General features: G+C 50.3%; 1 protein-coding gene across 1 annotated transcript; it reads right to left on the bottom strand.

The window, feature by feature from the left end:
• Positions 1 to 8,976: 8,976 nt before the first annotated feature.
• On the bottom strand, positions 8,977 to 14,422 carry SPINK1 (serine peptidase inhibitor Kazal type 1). The gene is made up of 4 exons (XM_037398322.1): positions 14,007 to 14,422; positions 12,505 to 12,545; positions 11,795 to 11,907; positions 8,977 to 9,136 (listed from the first exon to the last, which is right to left on the bottom strand). The coding sequence occupies exons 1-4, from the start codon at positions 14,059 to 14,061 to the stop codon at positions 9,055 to 9,057; spliced, it is 291 nt and encodes a 96-aa protein (XP_037254219.1). The 5' UTR covers positions 14,062 to 14,422; the 3' UTR covers positions 8,977 to 9,054.
• Between the last annotated feature and the right edge of the window lie 3,651 nt (positions 14,423 to 18,073).

Raw genomic sequence — 18,073 nt, 5'->3', positions numbered from 1 at the left:
TGAGAAAGCTGGTAGAAAAGGCTCAGTGGAGCTTACCCTAAGCATCAGACATATATTTCAGGTTTGGATTAGGGTAAGAATAGAGGACAGCAGTAGGAACAGGGAGAAGCAGAGAAAATCTGACCTAGCAGGAGAGATCGAAAGAAAGAAAACTGTTTACTGAAGATTGAGGCAAAACAGGGTAAGCGTGAAGCTCTTAAAATGTGTAAAAAAAAAGCTACTGAAAAGAGGAAGAAAATGCTTTTTTCTCTCTGTCTCTCATGGCTAGGAGAAGATGTCGTGAGCATAAGCCAAACCAGAAAGACACAGTTGCTGGGAAATGGTTTCCTGGGGAAGTTGTAGAAATTCCATTACTGGAAACCTTTGAAATGAAACTGGAAAAACACCTGATCCAGCTGGTTATGCTTTGAGCTCCTTAGGCTCCTTCAAGCTTTAATTTTTATGAGTGCATTAACTTGTGGTTATTACCGTGATATTAGAGAGATGGCACAGCTGCTGATGGCATTTTGAAAGGATTCAACTGCAGAGCTGCAGAGTCAGACGCTGCCAGAACCAGCTCCAAGGGCAAAGTCTTGAGCTGAGACCACAGGCTTTGCTGGCCGAGTTTGGATTAGAAAACGTAAACTGTGAACAGAGAAAAGTAACTCTTGATGTTTAATTAGGTTCCCTGTAAATGAGCAGGAGCACACCAGACACTTCACTGGTTTCCCCATGGAAAACCAGCGGCACAGAGGGATTTTTCTGACTCCCAGGTGCAGGAAGGGTGGCAGAGTGTGACTGAGACCTCCAGCCCACCTGATGTGATCGAGACGGGTTGCCGGGGTCAGTTAAGCTCCTGTGTATCCAGCCATGTAGATGGAGATGTGACCCACCGCCAGACAGCAGCTCCCTGCTGAGATAACTCCTGCCTGGCTCTGCTGATGGGGACATGGTCCCCCTGAGTCCTCAGGTGGGACCTGAGGCTGTGCAGGCGGTGCAAGGCCCTCAGATCTGCCAGAACTACCCCAGGAGCCTAATTTTGAGGTCGGATCAAGGGAACTGGCAGCATGCAAGTGGAGAGCAGTCCCTTGTGTGGCAGTTCACGTATCCACACCTCTCATGTTGATGGTGCCCCTGCGATCTGCAGAGCTGCGCTCTTCAGATGAAGGCCATATTGTGCTGGAAGCACAGTGCTTGGCTAGATGGACCTTTGGGGCTAGAACAGCCATTCCTATGTATTCATTGAAATGTCATTGATTTTTCTAAAGAATTATTTCCCCCTTGATGGTCTAGAAATAAAACCTCTTGCTCCGATTGGTGCAACAACCTCATGATTTCTGTTTATTGACAAGGCGGTTTTCACAATCTGTCTCAACATGGGCAAGTTATTCTTCAACATGCTCAACTGGAGAAAGAGAAAATTACATTTCTTTACCTCCCGCTGCTTCCTGTTACATTTCTCCTCCCGGCTCTCCAGAGGCAGGTGGTGGTGCAAGGTCCCATCTACAGGCCTGTCCAGCAAGTTACCCAGCACCAGGTTTTCACAGGTATGTCTCCTCTTGATGTGGGCAATGCCCAGTTAGGCATATTGCCAGGCTGCAAGTTTGCAGTGATATTTTTAGTTTTCCTCTGAGGTTCCTTTTTGTCTCTAGCCTTATCTTGGCTGAAGCAAAACAGCTTGTGTGGCTACTCTTTGTGCCCCAGGCTGATTTCTGGCTCGTTTGTCATGGTGCAGCCAAATGTGTGCAAAGCAAGCAAGGACACAGAATTGTGCATGCAAAAACTTTTGCGCAGAGTGTGTCTCAGGTTGGTGACCTGGAATCAAGGGCTTGCTCAAAGGATTCCGCAAACTCAAATGCTTTGAATAGCAGCAGCAAAGAGGAGAGTGTGGAAGCTGGTATAATGACCCCACAGGTGTATGACAGCATGTTGGTTGGGCTATCTGAGGCTCATGTGACAAAGGTGCTTCCAGCTTCCACTTTGGTTAGGACCCTTCGGGCCATTACATATAGATTAGATGCTATTATATATACAGCTCAGGATTTCGGATGAGGAAGGCTCCATAGGTTTCAGAATTGTAACCACGCTGTTTCCAGCACACGCAGTCTCCAGCTGCAATACTTCAAGATGTGGCTCTGGAGCTCGTTTCCTTTGTTTGCATTTCAGTGGGTCATCCTGGCAGTGTTTTGCAGGAACAACTAAGAATTATGGGCTTAGATTAGCTGCAAGATCCTGAAAGTGATGCATTGCGTCACTTGTGGTGGCTGTACATACCTACTTCCCGCATTAACAGGAACTGGTTTGCATGGGAAAGTGCTTCTGCTGTTGGGACTGGTTGCTGGGGGTTGCTTTGCTCTCATGAGCCCTATTTCTGAGAGTGGCAGTTCAACTATGCAACTCTAAATATATGTTTCCTTGTCCAGATGTCTTATTTAGGCCAAAGCCCGCACTTTGCCTGTAAGAGCTGGAAAAGCACGGACCCGCCTTTGCAGTCAATTAACTGCCTCCAGGGCACGAATTATCTTTAAAAGGAGTTGGATTGGGATAGGGAACATGTGTCAGCGCTGGAACGAGAAGATGCCTGTCTGCCCTGGTGCCTAAAGAGGTGAACTTTTTTTTAATTGCTTTTTGGAAAGTTAATTGTAACCAGGTAGCTGCTTTCCTTTGCCAAGAACTTGGGGATATTTGTGGCTCTGGAGTAAGAAGGAGCAGCAGAAACAACGGGGCACTCATCGGGACCGAACCACTTTATGCTTAATCTTTCAAACAGTTTTTCCAGAGAAACACCTTGGCCTTGAACTCTATCTTAGTTTATTTGCTGTACTCACCTCTTGCACTGTCAGGCAAACTGAAAAGCCCAGACTTGTTAGCGACTGTTTCTGAGCACCAGAATGAGAACCTCTTGTTGAACTGGGTGGCTGAGCTCAGGGCATTGGGGTGCTCAGTGGCCACGGAAGGGTTAGGGGGCAGAAATATCGGGCTCTGCCCCAGGCTGTTCTACTTGGTTTGTCTTAAGACACGATAGCCTGGCCTCCCTGGAGCTTTCCACACAGGGTGAACATGTGTGCTGTCCCCTAAAACATCCCATCCATAGTAGCAGGGCAAGAGCTACACTCCCCTCCTGCCCTGCGCTTCATCTGCTCGGGTTCTGCTGCCAGCTGGAGGAAAGGAGCTGAGCCCTGCTGCAGAGGGCTGCGTTGATGCAGGCGCAGTGTCCCAAACCAGTCAGGAGAGGAACATCTGGCCAGCCCCTTACTCTCGGTAATGTGCACTGAACAATCCCTTTGGTTAACAAATCCCTGGGTGCTTGTGACCAGGAGCAGGGTGAGGAAAGAGGAGTAATTCCTGCCCAAGCATCAGAGCAGCCAGAAATGCTTTCAGCCCAATAGCCACTGCAGCGATGCTGCTGCAGCTACCTTTAGTGTCTTGCTGGGGCTGGATCCAAAGCCCCGCTGTACCCACTGGTTTTGGCACACTTTGAATCAGGTGTTTGTGCCATTTCACTACCATATGCATTAGCTCATCCACTGCCTTTGAGCCAGCACATGGCCATTGGTGCAAGGACTGTGGGATGTCTTTCTCTGCTCCAGTCATACCTTGCCTACTGCTTCAGTCCTGCCTCAGCTCCTTCTTCCCCACTGTGTTTCACCCCCTGATGGGCCCAACTTGAGGTGTCCTGGCTTTTGCTTTCAGGACTTGGCATCCTGCTGCTGGACTTGTACACCTCCGGCGCCCGTGAGGACATTGGTGGGGGACACGGTGCCCCAGAGTGTGCTATAGGTTGTATAGGGAAGGCTGCCATTTCCCTTCCCCTGCATGGATGCTGGCTTCAGAAAAAAGGGCTGATACAGGGACTCTGATTAACGCATCAGATTATAGTCCCTGAGACTGATGCCACCTGCAAACTGGACACTTGCGCTGACCAGTCTTTGTGGCTTCAAGCCACATTAGCACCATCTGCCAGCAAAGGAGAGCTTCCCAGCACCCCACAAAGCAGGTACGGGGGTGGATCTTCACATGCTTTCCTGCCAGGGTGTGCCAGGAAAGACCTGACCTTCTCCCAGAGACCAGCAGCCCCTATTGCACTTTAAGCTGCACATGTGATTTTCTGTTTGTGGCATCCTTTTGCAACTAGGAAATCTCTTAAGTTTTTGGAAAGACCCTGCAATCCAGCCTCACTGAGCTGTGCTACAGCAACAGGTTGTTGCTCTGGCATAGGTGAAGGACAGGACCTCTGCCTGGGGGCTTTCCAGGAGTTGTGCTGCTTAGCTGGAAGGAAGCAGGACTTGTCAGCATCGCATCTACCCGCAGTACTAGTGCCGACTGCAGCACCAGGAGGTCTCTGACAGTGTGCAGAGCACAAGGAATCCAGCGTCCACATGCCAGCACCGTGCGGAGCTGGCGCTTGCAGCCCCTCCTGTCCCTTGCTTCAAGCGGAGTGTGCCTGATGCAGGATGAAGGCCAGAAAACTACTGTAGAAACATTGGCAGGGCTGCCTTGCTGGCTGCAGAGCGCTTTGGATGCTCCTGATTCTCTGGAAGCTTGCTTTTTTTGATAGAGAGAAATACAAACTATTACTGTCATTTGACTTGTCTATAATGGCTCAGAGACATTAGAAAGCAAAAGTTGAGATCTTGCTTCAAATTTGCAGCTCTTGTTGTGGCTATTTGCTTCACGTCTGTGGTTATCATGGTGCTTTCAGCCCACCAGTGAAAGAGTCCGCTTATTTAGTAATGATCCTGCTGCAGCCCCGCTAAGCGCTATGGACAGTCTGTCTGTGTCAGTGCAGAGCCGCTTCCAGCTCATTCCCATACATTTTCCAAGGACAGCTTTTCCCCTAGGTAGCCTGAGCTCTGGTTTAGATGAAAGGAAATTTGCAGTTTAAAAGCATCCTTCCATTCCAGCAAGACTTTTGCTTTGCAGAGATTTAACACTATCATTTCCTACTCAGATGGGACCAATTGGTATTTCTTTCTCCAGCCTCAAGCTTGGCAGCATAAACCTCTAATATAGCGGTGCTGCTGTGCTGTGCAGGGCAACTGTCTCGAGATCTGCGATGATAAAACTGTTTGCATTTGCTGCCACTCATGACATCTCTTGTTGAGGTTGTCACAACAGCCGCGCTGAAGTGGTTATGTCGGTCTGGTGTGCAGGTCTGACCCATGAAGGAGAGCAGGCTCTGGATCTCTGCTGTGCCCTGGGCATGGGGACACCGCTGTCTGCACCCTTGGCACAAGGCCAGATCCAGGAGGTGGCACGTGGCAGCATCATAGCGCACACGGAGAGTTTCGCTGGCAGCAGGCGGGTTCCCATGGGGTAGCTGCAAAGGGAAGCGCTCTCTGCCAACTGGACAGACTGAGTTTAATTCAGGTCTCCCCAAAAAAAAGACTCCTGGAACTGAACATGCCCCATGGAAAGTGCTGTCTGGCAGCTGCAGCAAATCTGAGGAAGGCTCTACTTATTTTCAGACTAGAAAAACAAATCTGATGTTGAAAAATATGTCTCAAATAGAAGCTGCCTTAATGGAGCAAGGCCAGGCAAGGCTGCAATGGGGCAAAGGTGGTGTCAGTGCTGCGTCTTCTGAACAGGCTTGAGAACAGGAATGCTTGAAACTGCCAGAAATCCAGAGCTTCTCAGCGGTGGTCTTCATGTCACTAAAGCCCCTTGGTCCAGTTTTAATCCTGACTTTGGAGTCTGCTATCATGACATTATAAAGTCAAATGCCACCAGCAATGGAAACAGATAATCCCTCCCAGACAGCAGCTTCAGTAAAGTGTTCCAGGAGGTGGAGGGGGAAGGGCTTCCCCGGCTGAATTTTACCAGAACTTTTACTGGCAGGAAACTCTCGATTTTGAAAGAAACATGGTTTTCTGATCAGAGAATGCTCCCCTGGGCCATCTGTCCTTAGCTGTCTGTTTTTCATCAGCCTTGTGACATTCCTGAGGCTTGGCAGTAGTGAGGGCTGCTTTGGAGGCACTGAGCAGGATGCAGTCCCGCTTTGACAAGCTTCCACCCGAACAGCATATCCTGGCACAGGAGTGCAGGAGAGATGCCCCCTGGATAGCCGGAGGAAGGAGAGGAGGGGAAGCATTGCCAGCTGCAAACTGCCTGCACGTCCCATGGATGTGCTGGTGCTCCCCAGGGCAGGCGGGCTGGGAGCTGGCATGGGGCTGGGCCGTGCGGGTATCTTGCTCTCTGCGGAGCCCCGGCTGCTGCAATCAACACAGTTATTTTTGGCATTTCCCCCCTTGTCATTCAAACACTTGTTATTCTGAGCAGTGCGGTGGTGGGGGCAGGCATCACGTTCCTCCGTGCCTGTGCTTCCCCAGGCAGTAAATGCTGAGCCCCACTGTCTGTACCATCCTTCGGGGTCCTCCTCGCTTGCCATGTGCCTGCAAACCCCCTGGCCTTTCCCACTACCCTGGCTGATCCCTCGGAGAGGAGCCAGAAGGGAAGGAGGAGGGATGCGGGTGGCTGAGCCCTTTCTGTGTTTTGGCAAGTCCTGTTTTTTCCCAGTGGCGTAATTTAAAATGTGTTCAGGGCTCTCCCAAACACCCACCACCAGAAGCGCTGCCCTTAGAAGATGGCCTGAAAGGCTGCAGCTATTTCGACAAAGAAAAGAAGAATTGAAGCCATTATCCTTCCTGCTGTCACTTTCCCTTTTGCCCTATCCCTGCCAGATCTCCGGCACTGGAAGAAGCATCACATAGGCACAGGGAAGGATGCTGGTGTCTCAGAAAAGTCGTGCTGGCTGCTGGCAAGATGACTGCGGGCGATCAGACAGCGGAGGAGCAGCTGAGATGAAGTGCTCCCCTCAGCTTCAGGAAAGAATGTTTATGGGGGCAGAAGACTCACTTTTGAGGATGATTTTCCCATGAACAAAACTAAACCCAGTCTAGGGGTCAGTAAAACACCTTCGCACCTGCTAAAGCTTCCTCAGATTTGCACTTGTTCAAGCCAAAACTGGAATATGGACAGGAACCGTTCCCTCCTGGAAACTTGTTGCTGGTTCTGTTTCATGTGTGTCTGCTGCACAGTACCTACAGGGTGGCCCTTGACCTGCTGCTTCCAGTAATCTCAAGCCTGACAGGGACCTTGCTGTGGGACGGATGTAGCTGACATTTAGCAGGAATGCTAGTTCTTATCAGAACAGTGCCTGGGGAGATGAAGCCTGCGCTCAACCATCCAGCTGACGTGACCTGCTGTTTTGCAAGCTCAGTCAGCACCTCATTTCATCAATGAGATGCTCTTGGCTAATGCTAGGTCATGTTTCCCTGAAATGGCGTGGGCAGGAAAGATGTTCTGCTTGGCATAAAGTGGCCTCAGTGCAATCTCTCCAGCATTCTTCTGGGTGGAAGAAACCAGCTTGGGTGAGTTTGGAGCTAAGCTGGGTTTTGCCACACCACAAAGTCCAAGAGCACTGGGTGAACAGTATGAGGAAGCTCAGCCTCCTCTCCTGCCAGCCCCAGCTGCAGAGACCTCGCCAGGTAAAAGCTGTGCTCAGTTTCTCGTGTTGCAGCAGAATCAGGAATATCCCAGCTGCGGGAAGCATACTTCCAGGATCCCCGGTACAAAGATGTCAAGGCAATTTTACAGTCCCAAGCCTATTTGGGGCTACTACCTGTAGTGCATTAATTTTATATATGGGCAAAATGAATAGTTTTCCATCTGTCCCTCGACCGCAGACAGATTTGCTGGCAGATCTGGGGGGGGGGGGGCTGTGCTGCCTGCGCCCTTCCCCCCCCCCCCCCCCCCCAGCTGTATCTGGTTGCTTTTGAAACTTCAAGCAAGCGCCAGTGCTTTCCCTCACCTTGATCATGCATTTTTTTTGGTGTTTCAGCCACTTCTTCAAGGAACGTAAAGAGAACTCAAGCACGTCTTTTGAATTACGGTGAAGTTCAGGATTTGCTAAAGGTTTGCCCGAAATACAAACAGCCGTTTACCCAAGGGCTGCAATTCACGGGGGGCACCGGGAGGGTTCAGCCCCCAGCCCCAGCCGCTCCGTCCCCGGCTGGTTTGAGGTTCCCCATGACAGTCCCTGGGCACCACAGCGGGGAGCCCCCGTCCCGGGGAGGGGGGCGGCAGGGCCAGGCAGACACATCCCTCCGGCGGCTCTGGGGCCCCCCGTGTCCCTGCAGCCCCCGGCCGGAGCAGGAGGTCGCTGCAAGCCTCGCCGCGGGGGTCAGGGCCGGGGCCGGGGGGGGCGCTGAGCGCCGGGGCTGACCGTCCCCCGCGGCTCCCAGCCCCGCTGCGGGAGTGCGCTGCCCCGGGGGCTCGGGGCGCCCGGCGCCGCCTCCCCGCTGCCCGGCCGGGCCGCCGCGGGCTCCGCTCCCGCCGCGGCGGCGCAACAGCGCCCTCCAGCGCCCAAACCGCCTCCTGGATCCGGCCGGGGACTCGCAGCTGTATCCCGCTGCGCCGGGCGCCGCACCGCCCGCCCCGGGGCCGGGGCACGGCTGGGGGCCAGCAGCAAAGCTCACCTTTGCTAGAAGCGGAAAAAAAAAATTGTCTGGAGAAACGGAGCTTTCTTTTTATTTTTCCGAGGCACTGGGTAGCTGTGACCCGCTGGGTGAGGCTGGTGGCTCTGGGTGTGTGGGGACCGTGTGTGATGGGAAGTGGCATATGGACAGGCTGGAGATGGGTCAGCGTTGAGATGACTTGTTGGACTCTTCCTCCTGGCAAAGGCCCTGGAGCAAGGGCTTTAATGCCCTGTATTTAATGAACGTAATTACAAGTCATGGGAATGCTAAGTTCTGTTACTTGGAGGCTGGAAGTTTAGAGAAGGAAAACAGAATTCCTAATGCAAAAAGAGCTGCCTTGTTATGCCAGAGCCTGGCTGCCTCTTGGGCATGTCCTAGCCTTGTCCCCGGGGCTCTGTCAGTAATACGCTCGCAGCTCTTTAAGGACATCACCAGAACAAACCATATTTTTCAGAAAGGTATTTTAAATGTCAGGGAAAGGGGTCTGCTGTGTGTGTAAGAAATCCCAGTGCAAGACATGGCAATGCTTCCATTTTATTAGGATTTTCTATAGGTGACAAATGGATTTGTGCTATCTTCTCCAGAACGGTTGCACCTTTTAGTTTTGAGCGGAGTTGGAGCGTGGAGAGGGCTTTTGGCACATACCCCTGTTCTTTATGCGCACGTTAGTGTTTCTTTGCCTGGAAGAGATGTTAAAAATGCTAGAGGATGCCCTCAGGTCCCTGATACATAGAAGAGCCTGGCTCAGAGGACAAAGAAAGAAAGAAAGGAAAATACTGCTTAAATCATCATTTAACTGTTATGCACAGTAAGTAAGGCCATGTATTCTGACAGGGAGTTCAGGGTTATCATGGACATGTGTTAATTAGTTCCAATAAGCTCAAGAGCTGCTGCTTCCTGACACCTCTTGGCAGAATAATTCACCTCTGTGCTATAGGACGGCACCAAGACACCTCTAATGCCTGTCTGGCTGCTGATGATAAAGGTTATGACTTTGTTTTGTATGTTTTTTACAGACAAATGCCTGCCATCATGTCTTGCTTGGGCTTGGACGTGCCCACAGCCTCCCCTCCTGATTGTTTCTGCAGCAAAAGCGACGAAAATATTAAAAAGGCACCTGCAGAAAATTATTGTTATTATTTTTTGCCCAGTAGTGGACTTAATTACTCCAAATTGTTCCATTTTCATATAGAATCGTGATGTTCTCATCTTTGGAAAGACAAACCCATTTCTCAGGTGCATAGAGAAATGCTGGCAAAATTATTTTCAAGCTGTTTTGCATTTTGCAAAAAGCGTCTTGCACGCTGGTCACAGTGAGGTGACCAAGGGTGACAAGTGAGACACTGCTGCCGCAAGGACCTGCCACATGCTCTCACAGGAGTTATTCCCAGACTCCTTGCAGGCCTCCAGCTCTTGTCAGACTGGTTACACACACAAAACTGCAAATGACACTTCATCCTGCCTCTTGGCTACCTGACTTTTCCCCATGGACCAAAGCTTTATAGACGAGGACATGCCGTTTATCTCTCCCCTGAGCCATTTGGCACCGGGCATTTCCAGCGTCCTGATGCCTGGCCCAGATTGCCTTGACCGGGAGAACAAATGGCTGTTGTTCCTAACCCCAAAACTTCTTCGCTTGGGAATGCTACAGGGAAGCTGCAAGGCTCAGGGCTTTGACCCGCAGGAGCAGCACGTTTCCAGTTGCAGCTGCTGAGACCTTGGGTGAAGGGGCGTTTGAAGATGTCCAGGATTGCATTGCCTGTCAGTGCAGGGTGGATACCAGCACCAGCTTCTCATCCATCCCTTCCCTCCCTTGATTCCTGGCTGGCTCTGCATACACCACTGGCTCAGTCTTCTTTTTGTTACCCCAAGCTTTCCTTCTTGTGACCACTGAGGTCTTCCATCCCCTCCAAAGCCGTGCTCCACACTGGGGTGAATGTAGCATCCTGGATGCCACTTTGCTCCCTGCGCAGCTGGCTTTGAAGTCTTGCTCGCTCTCTTTACCCTGCTCTTGGTTCATGGCCAAAGCCCTAACGATGTTGTGTCTGACGAACCTCCCACCCCCATCTGTTGCACAATATAGCCGACAGCTGGTGCTGGGCTGCTGGCTTCCAGCATGGTCATTACCACCCTGCCATGCTGTGCTGGGTCATTAACCATGGCGCCTTCGTTCGGGAGATCCTACTCAGCATGTCTCTGCCTGACTGCATCATCTTCAGCCTTAAAACGTAAAACCAGCATTTGAGCAGGCCAGGAGCAGAATATAGGGCAGTGGTCTGGGTTAATGAAGGAAAGAGGTGACAACCAGACCAACAGTTCTTGTCCAGGCTCTTCTTCCTGGTGGTCTGGATTCTTGTTCCTTGTTACTGTAGATTTAGCCGGAAGGAAATGCTCCTAAAAGCAGGATTTGGCTCCACAAGCCCATTCATCCAGGGACAGAAAAGCTAGAATCTGACCTTCTGTTAGAGATGTCTCTGTGGATGGCAGATGGGTATGTGAGCCTGATCACCCAAAGCCCCTGCTGTCATCAGGTGAAACCAAGGGTGAAGCTCCTTTAGCCCCACAGATGGGGGCATCTGGCTACAGATAAGACTCAATCTTCCCAACAGAGATTTTCGAACTACCTAATAGCATTGAGTGGGAAGTAATTCCTTCACTTGTGTGACACAGAGTGCTTCCAATGTATAAATATACTCGAAATTACCTAGGGCCCAAGCCAGATGAAATGAATCAAGTCTTGCCAGAGATGTCTCTAGCATTTGGACCTGGCCTTCTGCTAAGACAGTGCAATCTGGCACCAGCATAGATTAAATATAAGGCTCGTTCTTAAAAATACCCAGAGCAAATTGTATCCTCTCATATGCTGAGAAGACAGAAAGCAGAGCTCAGCTATAAATTGCTGGAGTGAAAACCTGTAGTTTTTTCTCAGCTACCACACATCTGAGGTCACCTGGAAAAATATTATTCTGCCTGCATGCTAGATCTGGGCAGACTTTGAGGACTTTGCCATTTGTCTGAGTTCCTGGACACCCGCCAGCATAGTCCGAGCAATGGCTGCAGCTTGGCAGCTGCAGGTGTAGGGAGATTTTGGCCGTGCAGTCCCTGCTTGTAGGCAGTTTGTGCACACAATGGACCTATTTTGCAGACAGAGTCCACATGCTCAGAGCAGCAGCTGCAGCAGCTGTGCGGGAAGCCAGATTCATGCCAGATGTCCTGGGCTCACGGCCCATGCTCCATCCAGCTGCACGCAAAACAGCTTTCTTTCTAGGAAATCCCAGATACATGTAGTAGCCCTCATCTGCGTGATATTTAGACTTGCAGGAGGTCCCCATACTCACAGGTTCTGAAAGCACAACAGGCACTCATTGCCGTATAGGAGGTTGTCTGTGCCACAGACGGGGTCAAAGATCTTTGTACAACCTTTTCCTAGGTCGTAATTGCCACAAGCTGCCTGGAGACACAAAAAGGTAATGCTGAAAATGTTAAACATGCTTTCAATTTACCAGAGGTGCTTTGCAGTCACAGGGGGGTATGTATTTTATATATCTTGATAACCCATCCCAGCTTGCTCAGGGCTCTGCTATGAACTCTCAGAAACACTGGGACCACCTGTCACCATGCAGTCCCTTGGCCAGCTGAACTCTACTTGGCACTGCTGCGCACCCTCAGGAGTTACAAAATTAAGTAATGCTCCACGGGCAGTACCTGATCATGTTCTTCCTACTTTTTATTTTTATGCCACCATATTTTTATTTTTAAGCCAGAGAGTAAGGGGAGCTTTCATCTCCTTGGCAGGTAACAGCAGTATTCAGCTCTTTGTTAAGTTTTCTTCCCCTGAGTGTGGGGGAATGCAGTGGGAAACCAGTATTGTCACTGGATTTTGCTGTGGTGCAGCAGGTGCAAGGAGGTTCCCAGGCAGTGGCACCTTTGGGCTGCCAACCCAGCAGCTTCACTGTGTCTAGCAATGCTGGCTCCCTAGCGTATGGGCTAGGGCTGTCTCACTAAAGCTGGGCATACCCCCGTGCTACACATAACCAGGAGCCTTCACCTCTGTTCCTTTGCCAGCAGCTCCATCCGCTTCAGCGCTTCCTAGAGAAAGAGTGGAGGGAGAGAGAAAAAGTCTTAGCACCCATCACTCGGGCTGGTTTCAAGGGGGACGTAGTAACGATGCTTTAGGCTGAGGACTGTATATCTTCACTCAAACACCTTTGTCTCAGCAAATGATTTCTTCCCTTGGATCTCCCCCATTTCGCAGCCAGGTCCCTCCCTGCTGCATCTGTCCCTTTTCCCCAGCAGAAACACTGTCAAGGCCAGATGTACTTCTAGTGACTTTCCCTGCCAGCTGCAGGGGAGCAAAGGTGGCTGTTGTTATCTCTTATTACCCATTCATAGGTAAATGAGAAACTCCTGTCGATGCTGGACTGGTGCTGGGGTAAATCCAGGGTGATTTTTCTCATGTCAGTGGGTTTGTACCACAAGGAAGCAGAGGAAAAGATAAGTTGCTGAAGGTCTCTACTAGAATGAGAAATGGTTGGACCCTGAGGTCTCACACCAAGTGGGAGCAAGCTGCGACTTTGGTGGGCTTCTGCATGAAGAAGCTGGCCCTGAGCTGACAGCTGGGATCACATGCATGGAACATGAGGTGGATATATTTTGAAAAACAATCTGAATTTGTTTGGCAAAAGGCAGTACTGGGAAGACCTTGGGTTGCTTACAGAACCAGAAGTCATCTACGTAGAGGATTTAGACTACACCTACATTAACAACCAGTGTGGCCCCTAAGCAGTGGGTCTGTAGAGTGAAATGGTTTGGTGCTGAGGACCTGATAGCCACACCGTTTAATGTTTCAGGGATTTTACTTTGGATTAGCACCGGTCCAGACCCAGGAACTGTAGCTCACGATACATGCTCAGTTCATCTGAAATGAGTCCAGATTTTGTGCTCAGACAGCTCTGCAATGGCAGCTGCCGCACAGTAAATGGGATGATGGAGAACTTGTTTCAGAAGCACCCTCCTGTTTGGAATGAACCCACTAGTGCAGAAATCCCAGGGGAACAGGACCTGAAGAGCAGCAACAGCTCATGTTCTCATCCCTCTGCACCATATGGGATTTTGAAAACACAGCTGGCTTAAACATTGACTTTGGTGGGGCGAGCTGCATTTTCCCTTGCATAGATGCATTTCCTGCCCCTTGGGTTTGCTTTTTTAAAACTGGAATAGCACCTCTGCACTCTAAAAGAATCGTACCGTCCTAGAAATCACCAGCTCCAGCCTGAATCCTAGCCCTGAAGGGATAGTCTCAGCCCAGCAAGTCTGCTCGCTGTTGGGAGCAGGTGCCATGCACCCTTTTAAAGCCTGTGCTTTAGGCTTGCTCACAGACCACTGGTTTAATGCACGCTGGCCCCTGCAGCATTCTCTGATATTCCCTGCCCAGGGCCACAGCAAGGTCCCAGCACCAGCTGGCCTCTTCCCAGGCTTACCTTCCCCGCAACGGACCTGGGAGCTTTAGCCAGGAGAAGAAATGGCTCCTAAGCAAAATGTCGCACTCACCTTGGTAGCAGCAGTGTGCCAGGGAGAGGAGCAGGAAAACACCAGTTGCCTTCATGGTCAAGGTAATGCTTTACTGGGGACAGCAAGAAGGAAACGGGACACTTTCAGGCTTTCAGAGTTCCCGTCTCCCGACAGTCTGTGCTGGGACCTTTATAGCTTTCCCCATCTCTGGCACCACGTTGCATGGCCAGCTCCACCCCATAGTCTTGTGATGACAACATTCAAAGTACAGGGACAGCACCAGGTGGCAAATGGCTCATTGGTGTGCGCAAGGATGAAAGCCTTTCTGAAGCCAATGGAGGTAATGATCCTTATCGCTGGCGAGGACTGGAGCTGCATCTCAGGTGTGAGAAACAGCCTTGGGTCTGCACTGCAAGTGGGGAAAAAGTGACTTTGTACAAGAAGCAGATTGGAGAAATAGGCAGGACAGCAAGGGAAATACATGTGTTAGCACGAGTAGTGTGGCTTTGATTAATGACCCTGCCACTGCCTCTGGCAGGGCTCTGGGTGAAGATGGCTTTAGTCTGCACACGCCTTTCCTGGCATGATCTGCAGAGATGGGGTGTCACAGCGTCCCTTCCCTCCCCAGACAGCTAGGGACAGCAGCAAGAACTGCTGCTGCAGAGCAGAGAGCTTGGATGTGCCTTGGGCTCGCCTGTGGCTGCACATTCCGTGCTGCTGTTTTGACTGCACATCTCTGATTGCAGGCAGGCAGCTGAAACGAGCTTGTTGGGTCGGATGCTGCTCCTTTCCCCTCTCCCCGGCTGTGGTTTGGAGTAAACCCTGGAGATTTTCTATGTTTACTCCACCAATGGTGCATTGTGGAGAGTGGATCAGTCCCTTGGGTATTAGAAGGATTAATTAATGTTTCTAAAGCACTTTGATATCTCAGCCATAAATCACTGGAGAAGTGCAAAGCAAATTATTACTAATGGGGGCTTATGACTCAAAGTCAGATTTTTAATTAGCTGAAAAGGAAAAAGTCAATGCCAAGAGCAATTCAAGGAGCTGTTTGTGAGACAGAACTCTCAGCTCAGTCAGCAGCTGCTCCACTGTCCAAGGGAGACCCCGGTCTGAATGCGGCTCTGGAGGATGCTTATCCCTGCCATAAACACATCCTTGTGAGTTTGCTTCAGTGGTGATGGAAAGTTTCCCCACTCTCATCTGGGCTTCCCTCTGCTCTCCCTGGGGTGACCTGCAACATGAGGCTGAAAGAACTGCTCTTAACGGCATCTGTTGTTTTATTAACTCGGAGACTAAAGCCAGCTTTCGGTATAACCCGCTCAGCAGCTGTACATAGCTGGGCTGGGTGTTGCTGGACCTCTGTGAGCAAGCAGAAATCCTTTAGCATGCCTGGCACCAAGATTCACGTGGTGTTATTGCCCTCTGAGGAGCAAGGGAGGGAGGTATGATCGTTTATAGCTGAAGGAGGTTAATCTTGATCCAGCACTGTTCCCTGTTACTCCTCTAACACACGTGCCAGGTTTGCAGCCTGAGTAAAGCCAAGAAGTGCCAATAGGTGCTTTGGTCTCACTTCCCAAAGCTGGAAGGGGACTTAGCAAGGGCACTGATGGTTATGCACCAGGGCAACTGTGGAAAAGATTTTCCTCTTCAATCTGTAACACATATAAATAGAGCAGTGCTGACAAGAGTTTCTCTGATTACCCTTGTTTGGGATGTGCCCACTCCTGGTAAAACACATTTATTTGCACATTTTTCAGTTTAGAGGTCCTTGCTGTAGCCAGGAAATGTGATAGTTTTTGATTGTCCAGAAACAGAAACGTCTTTCCTCAGATTCCTTGGAAACATCCAGGCACATTTCCAAACTTGAGTTTGATGGGTAAATCCTCAGTGGTTACGAGAGCTGCTCTGAAGATGGGAACTGTGGTTGGCTCCTGGGACATTTCAAGTGTGTATAATGCCATGGTTTTCTCCTTTCATTCCTCCACAAGTTGGAGGCATCAAAGCAGAAACAAGCCACTGATCTCCTCCGGCCTCCTGGACACTTCTCTTTTCATCCTCTTATTGCTCAGGCTCCTGATACATTTGCATGGATTTAAGTTCGTGTTCCTAACCCCTCCCAGAGCTGTATGAGATTAAGTACTTCACTACTGAAGCAGGTTGAAGAAACTCCAGATTATGCAATACAGTGGACTGAACTTAATCATTCCACAACAAATTGAGCCAAACCAACTGATTCAAGAACAGTTGCCTCTGCCAAAAGAAGAATCCAACATAGGCTGCTAGCTACTGCAGCTGAAAAGCAGTCACAGTAGGTTTTAAATGCAGTTTTTCTGTTAGCAATTGCTTTTCCTTTCCAAGTGCCTCTACTGACATCTGTGTGTTTATGACATGCCTTCAGAAACGTGGGATTTCAGGGCTCCTCTCTCCTGATTGACATCTTTTCTATATCCTTCAGGAAAATCAAACAGAAATGCTTGGGGCTTATGTGACTGGGAAGGAATGAAAAAGAGCTGCAAACTGCTATTGCGCTGGGTGCTCCTGGTAGAAGGAGCAGGGAGATGTCTTCAGCAGTGTAGGCTTTCTCAGGATGTGTCACCTTGTCAGAGCAGTGTGTTCCTCCAAACACATCAGCTGGAGGAGTAGAGAAAAATGAGTCAGGCAGCTCTGCCAGCCGTGCAGTGTAACTCACCGAGCAAGGCACCCATCATGGAGAAATGGAGAGGACATGCAGACCCCAAAGCAGGTGCTGGTGTGGTATAGCTTCCCCTTGGTTGCCTTGCTGGGTGATGGCCACCGCACACAGTGTGGGATGGAAGACCTCGGCAATTACTGATGGTGTCTTCTGGCTTTTGGAAGGCACTTGGTGGGGAAATTGGTGCCACACAAGGAATGTGGGGCAGGGGCGTTGGGTAAGGAGGTACGCTGAACCAGCAGGTCTTTCTCTAGGTGGGTCAGCAGGAAGAGGTGATTCTCCTTCAGCAAGTTGAATGTCTGCATCATCTTTCAGCAAATCTGAGCACTTTCAAGTTACTTTTTTTTTTAATAGTTAAGTGTTGCAAAGGAATCAAAAAATTGCATTGCAGGAGAAAGAAAAATTTGCGAACCTACCTACTTCCCTGTGGTGGCCCATCCATGACAGGCTGGAAGAGCACTTGTTGTACCACGGCTGGAATTTGGTTTTTGTGAAGTCTTGATGTACAGTGAAAAGCCACCAGTGCCCCAGGGAAATTGCAACAGAGTCACCAGCAAAAGCATTCAAAGATCACAAACCAGACCCAGATGATCATGAATCACAGCTTAGAAACCGCAAACGGTTCTTAAGCCTCTTCAAAATAATGGCATTTACCAACAGGCTCGTTTGGGGTGGTTCACATTTTCCAGCCTTGCTCTGAACCCAAGGGACAGAACGGGCTAAAGGAAGAGCAGAGCTCCTCGTGCAATGCCGGCGCCCCGGAGCTGGGGTGATAACAGGGAGCTGTTGTGACACACGGCACAAATTCATGCTTGAGGGTGGTGCTGGGGCTGTGTGGGAGCTCTAGTGCTGTGGAGTGCAGGTGAGGGGTGACCCCTTGGCCCCTTCCCAACAGTGTCCCAATTGCTGCCGCCAAGGAGTGGCTGCGCAGCCAAGACCCACACCACGGCTCTGTGCTGGTGGCATCCCTGAGCCTTGGTCCCTTGGTGGAGGTCATGGGGACATTCCTTGGGATACATGAAGGGAAGGCACCTTCTGGCGACCTACGGGAGGACCCTCAGTGTTCAGGATGGTCAAGGCAGGTAGGGAGTTTGCTGCTGCCCTGCAATGGGTGGGATGAGTGAAGTTTGGAGAAAGGCTGATGCAAATATGAAGCCCAGGGGTGTCACAAAAGACAGTTCCTAAGATGCTCAAAGCTCTCTAGGGTCCAAAGAGCTGCTTCTGTTGGATTTAAAAGCTAAACATCTCTAAAGTTCTGTTACCTGCTGGGTTTGCTAGGCCTGGGGCTTGTAGGTGTACCGAGGATCTTGCTTACGGTATCCAAGATGCTTTTGAAAACAGTCTGTACAGAAAGTGCAGAAGAGCAAGCCCCATGCAGTGGTGTGCCCATGGAGAGGAGAAGACTGTACAT

The sequence above is a fragment of the Falco rusticolus genome, chromosome 8 (assembly GCF_015220075.1).
Source record: "Falco rusticolus isolate bFalRus1 chromosome 8, bFalRus1.pri, whole genome shotgun sequence".
NCBI lineage: Eukaryota > Metazoa > Chordata > Aves > Falconiformes > Falconidae > Falco > Falco rusticolus.
This window is presented reverse-complemented; position numbering and strand designations above follow the sequence as displayed.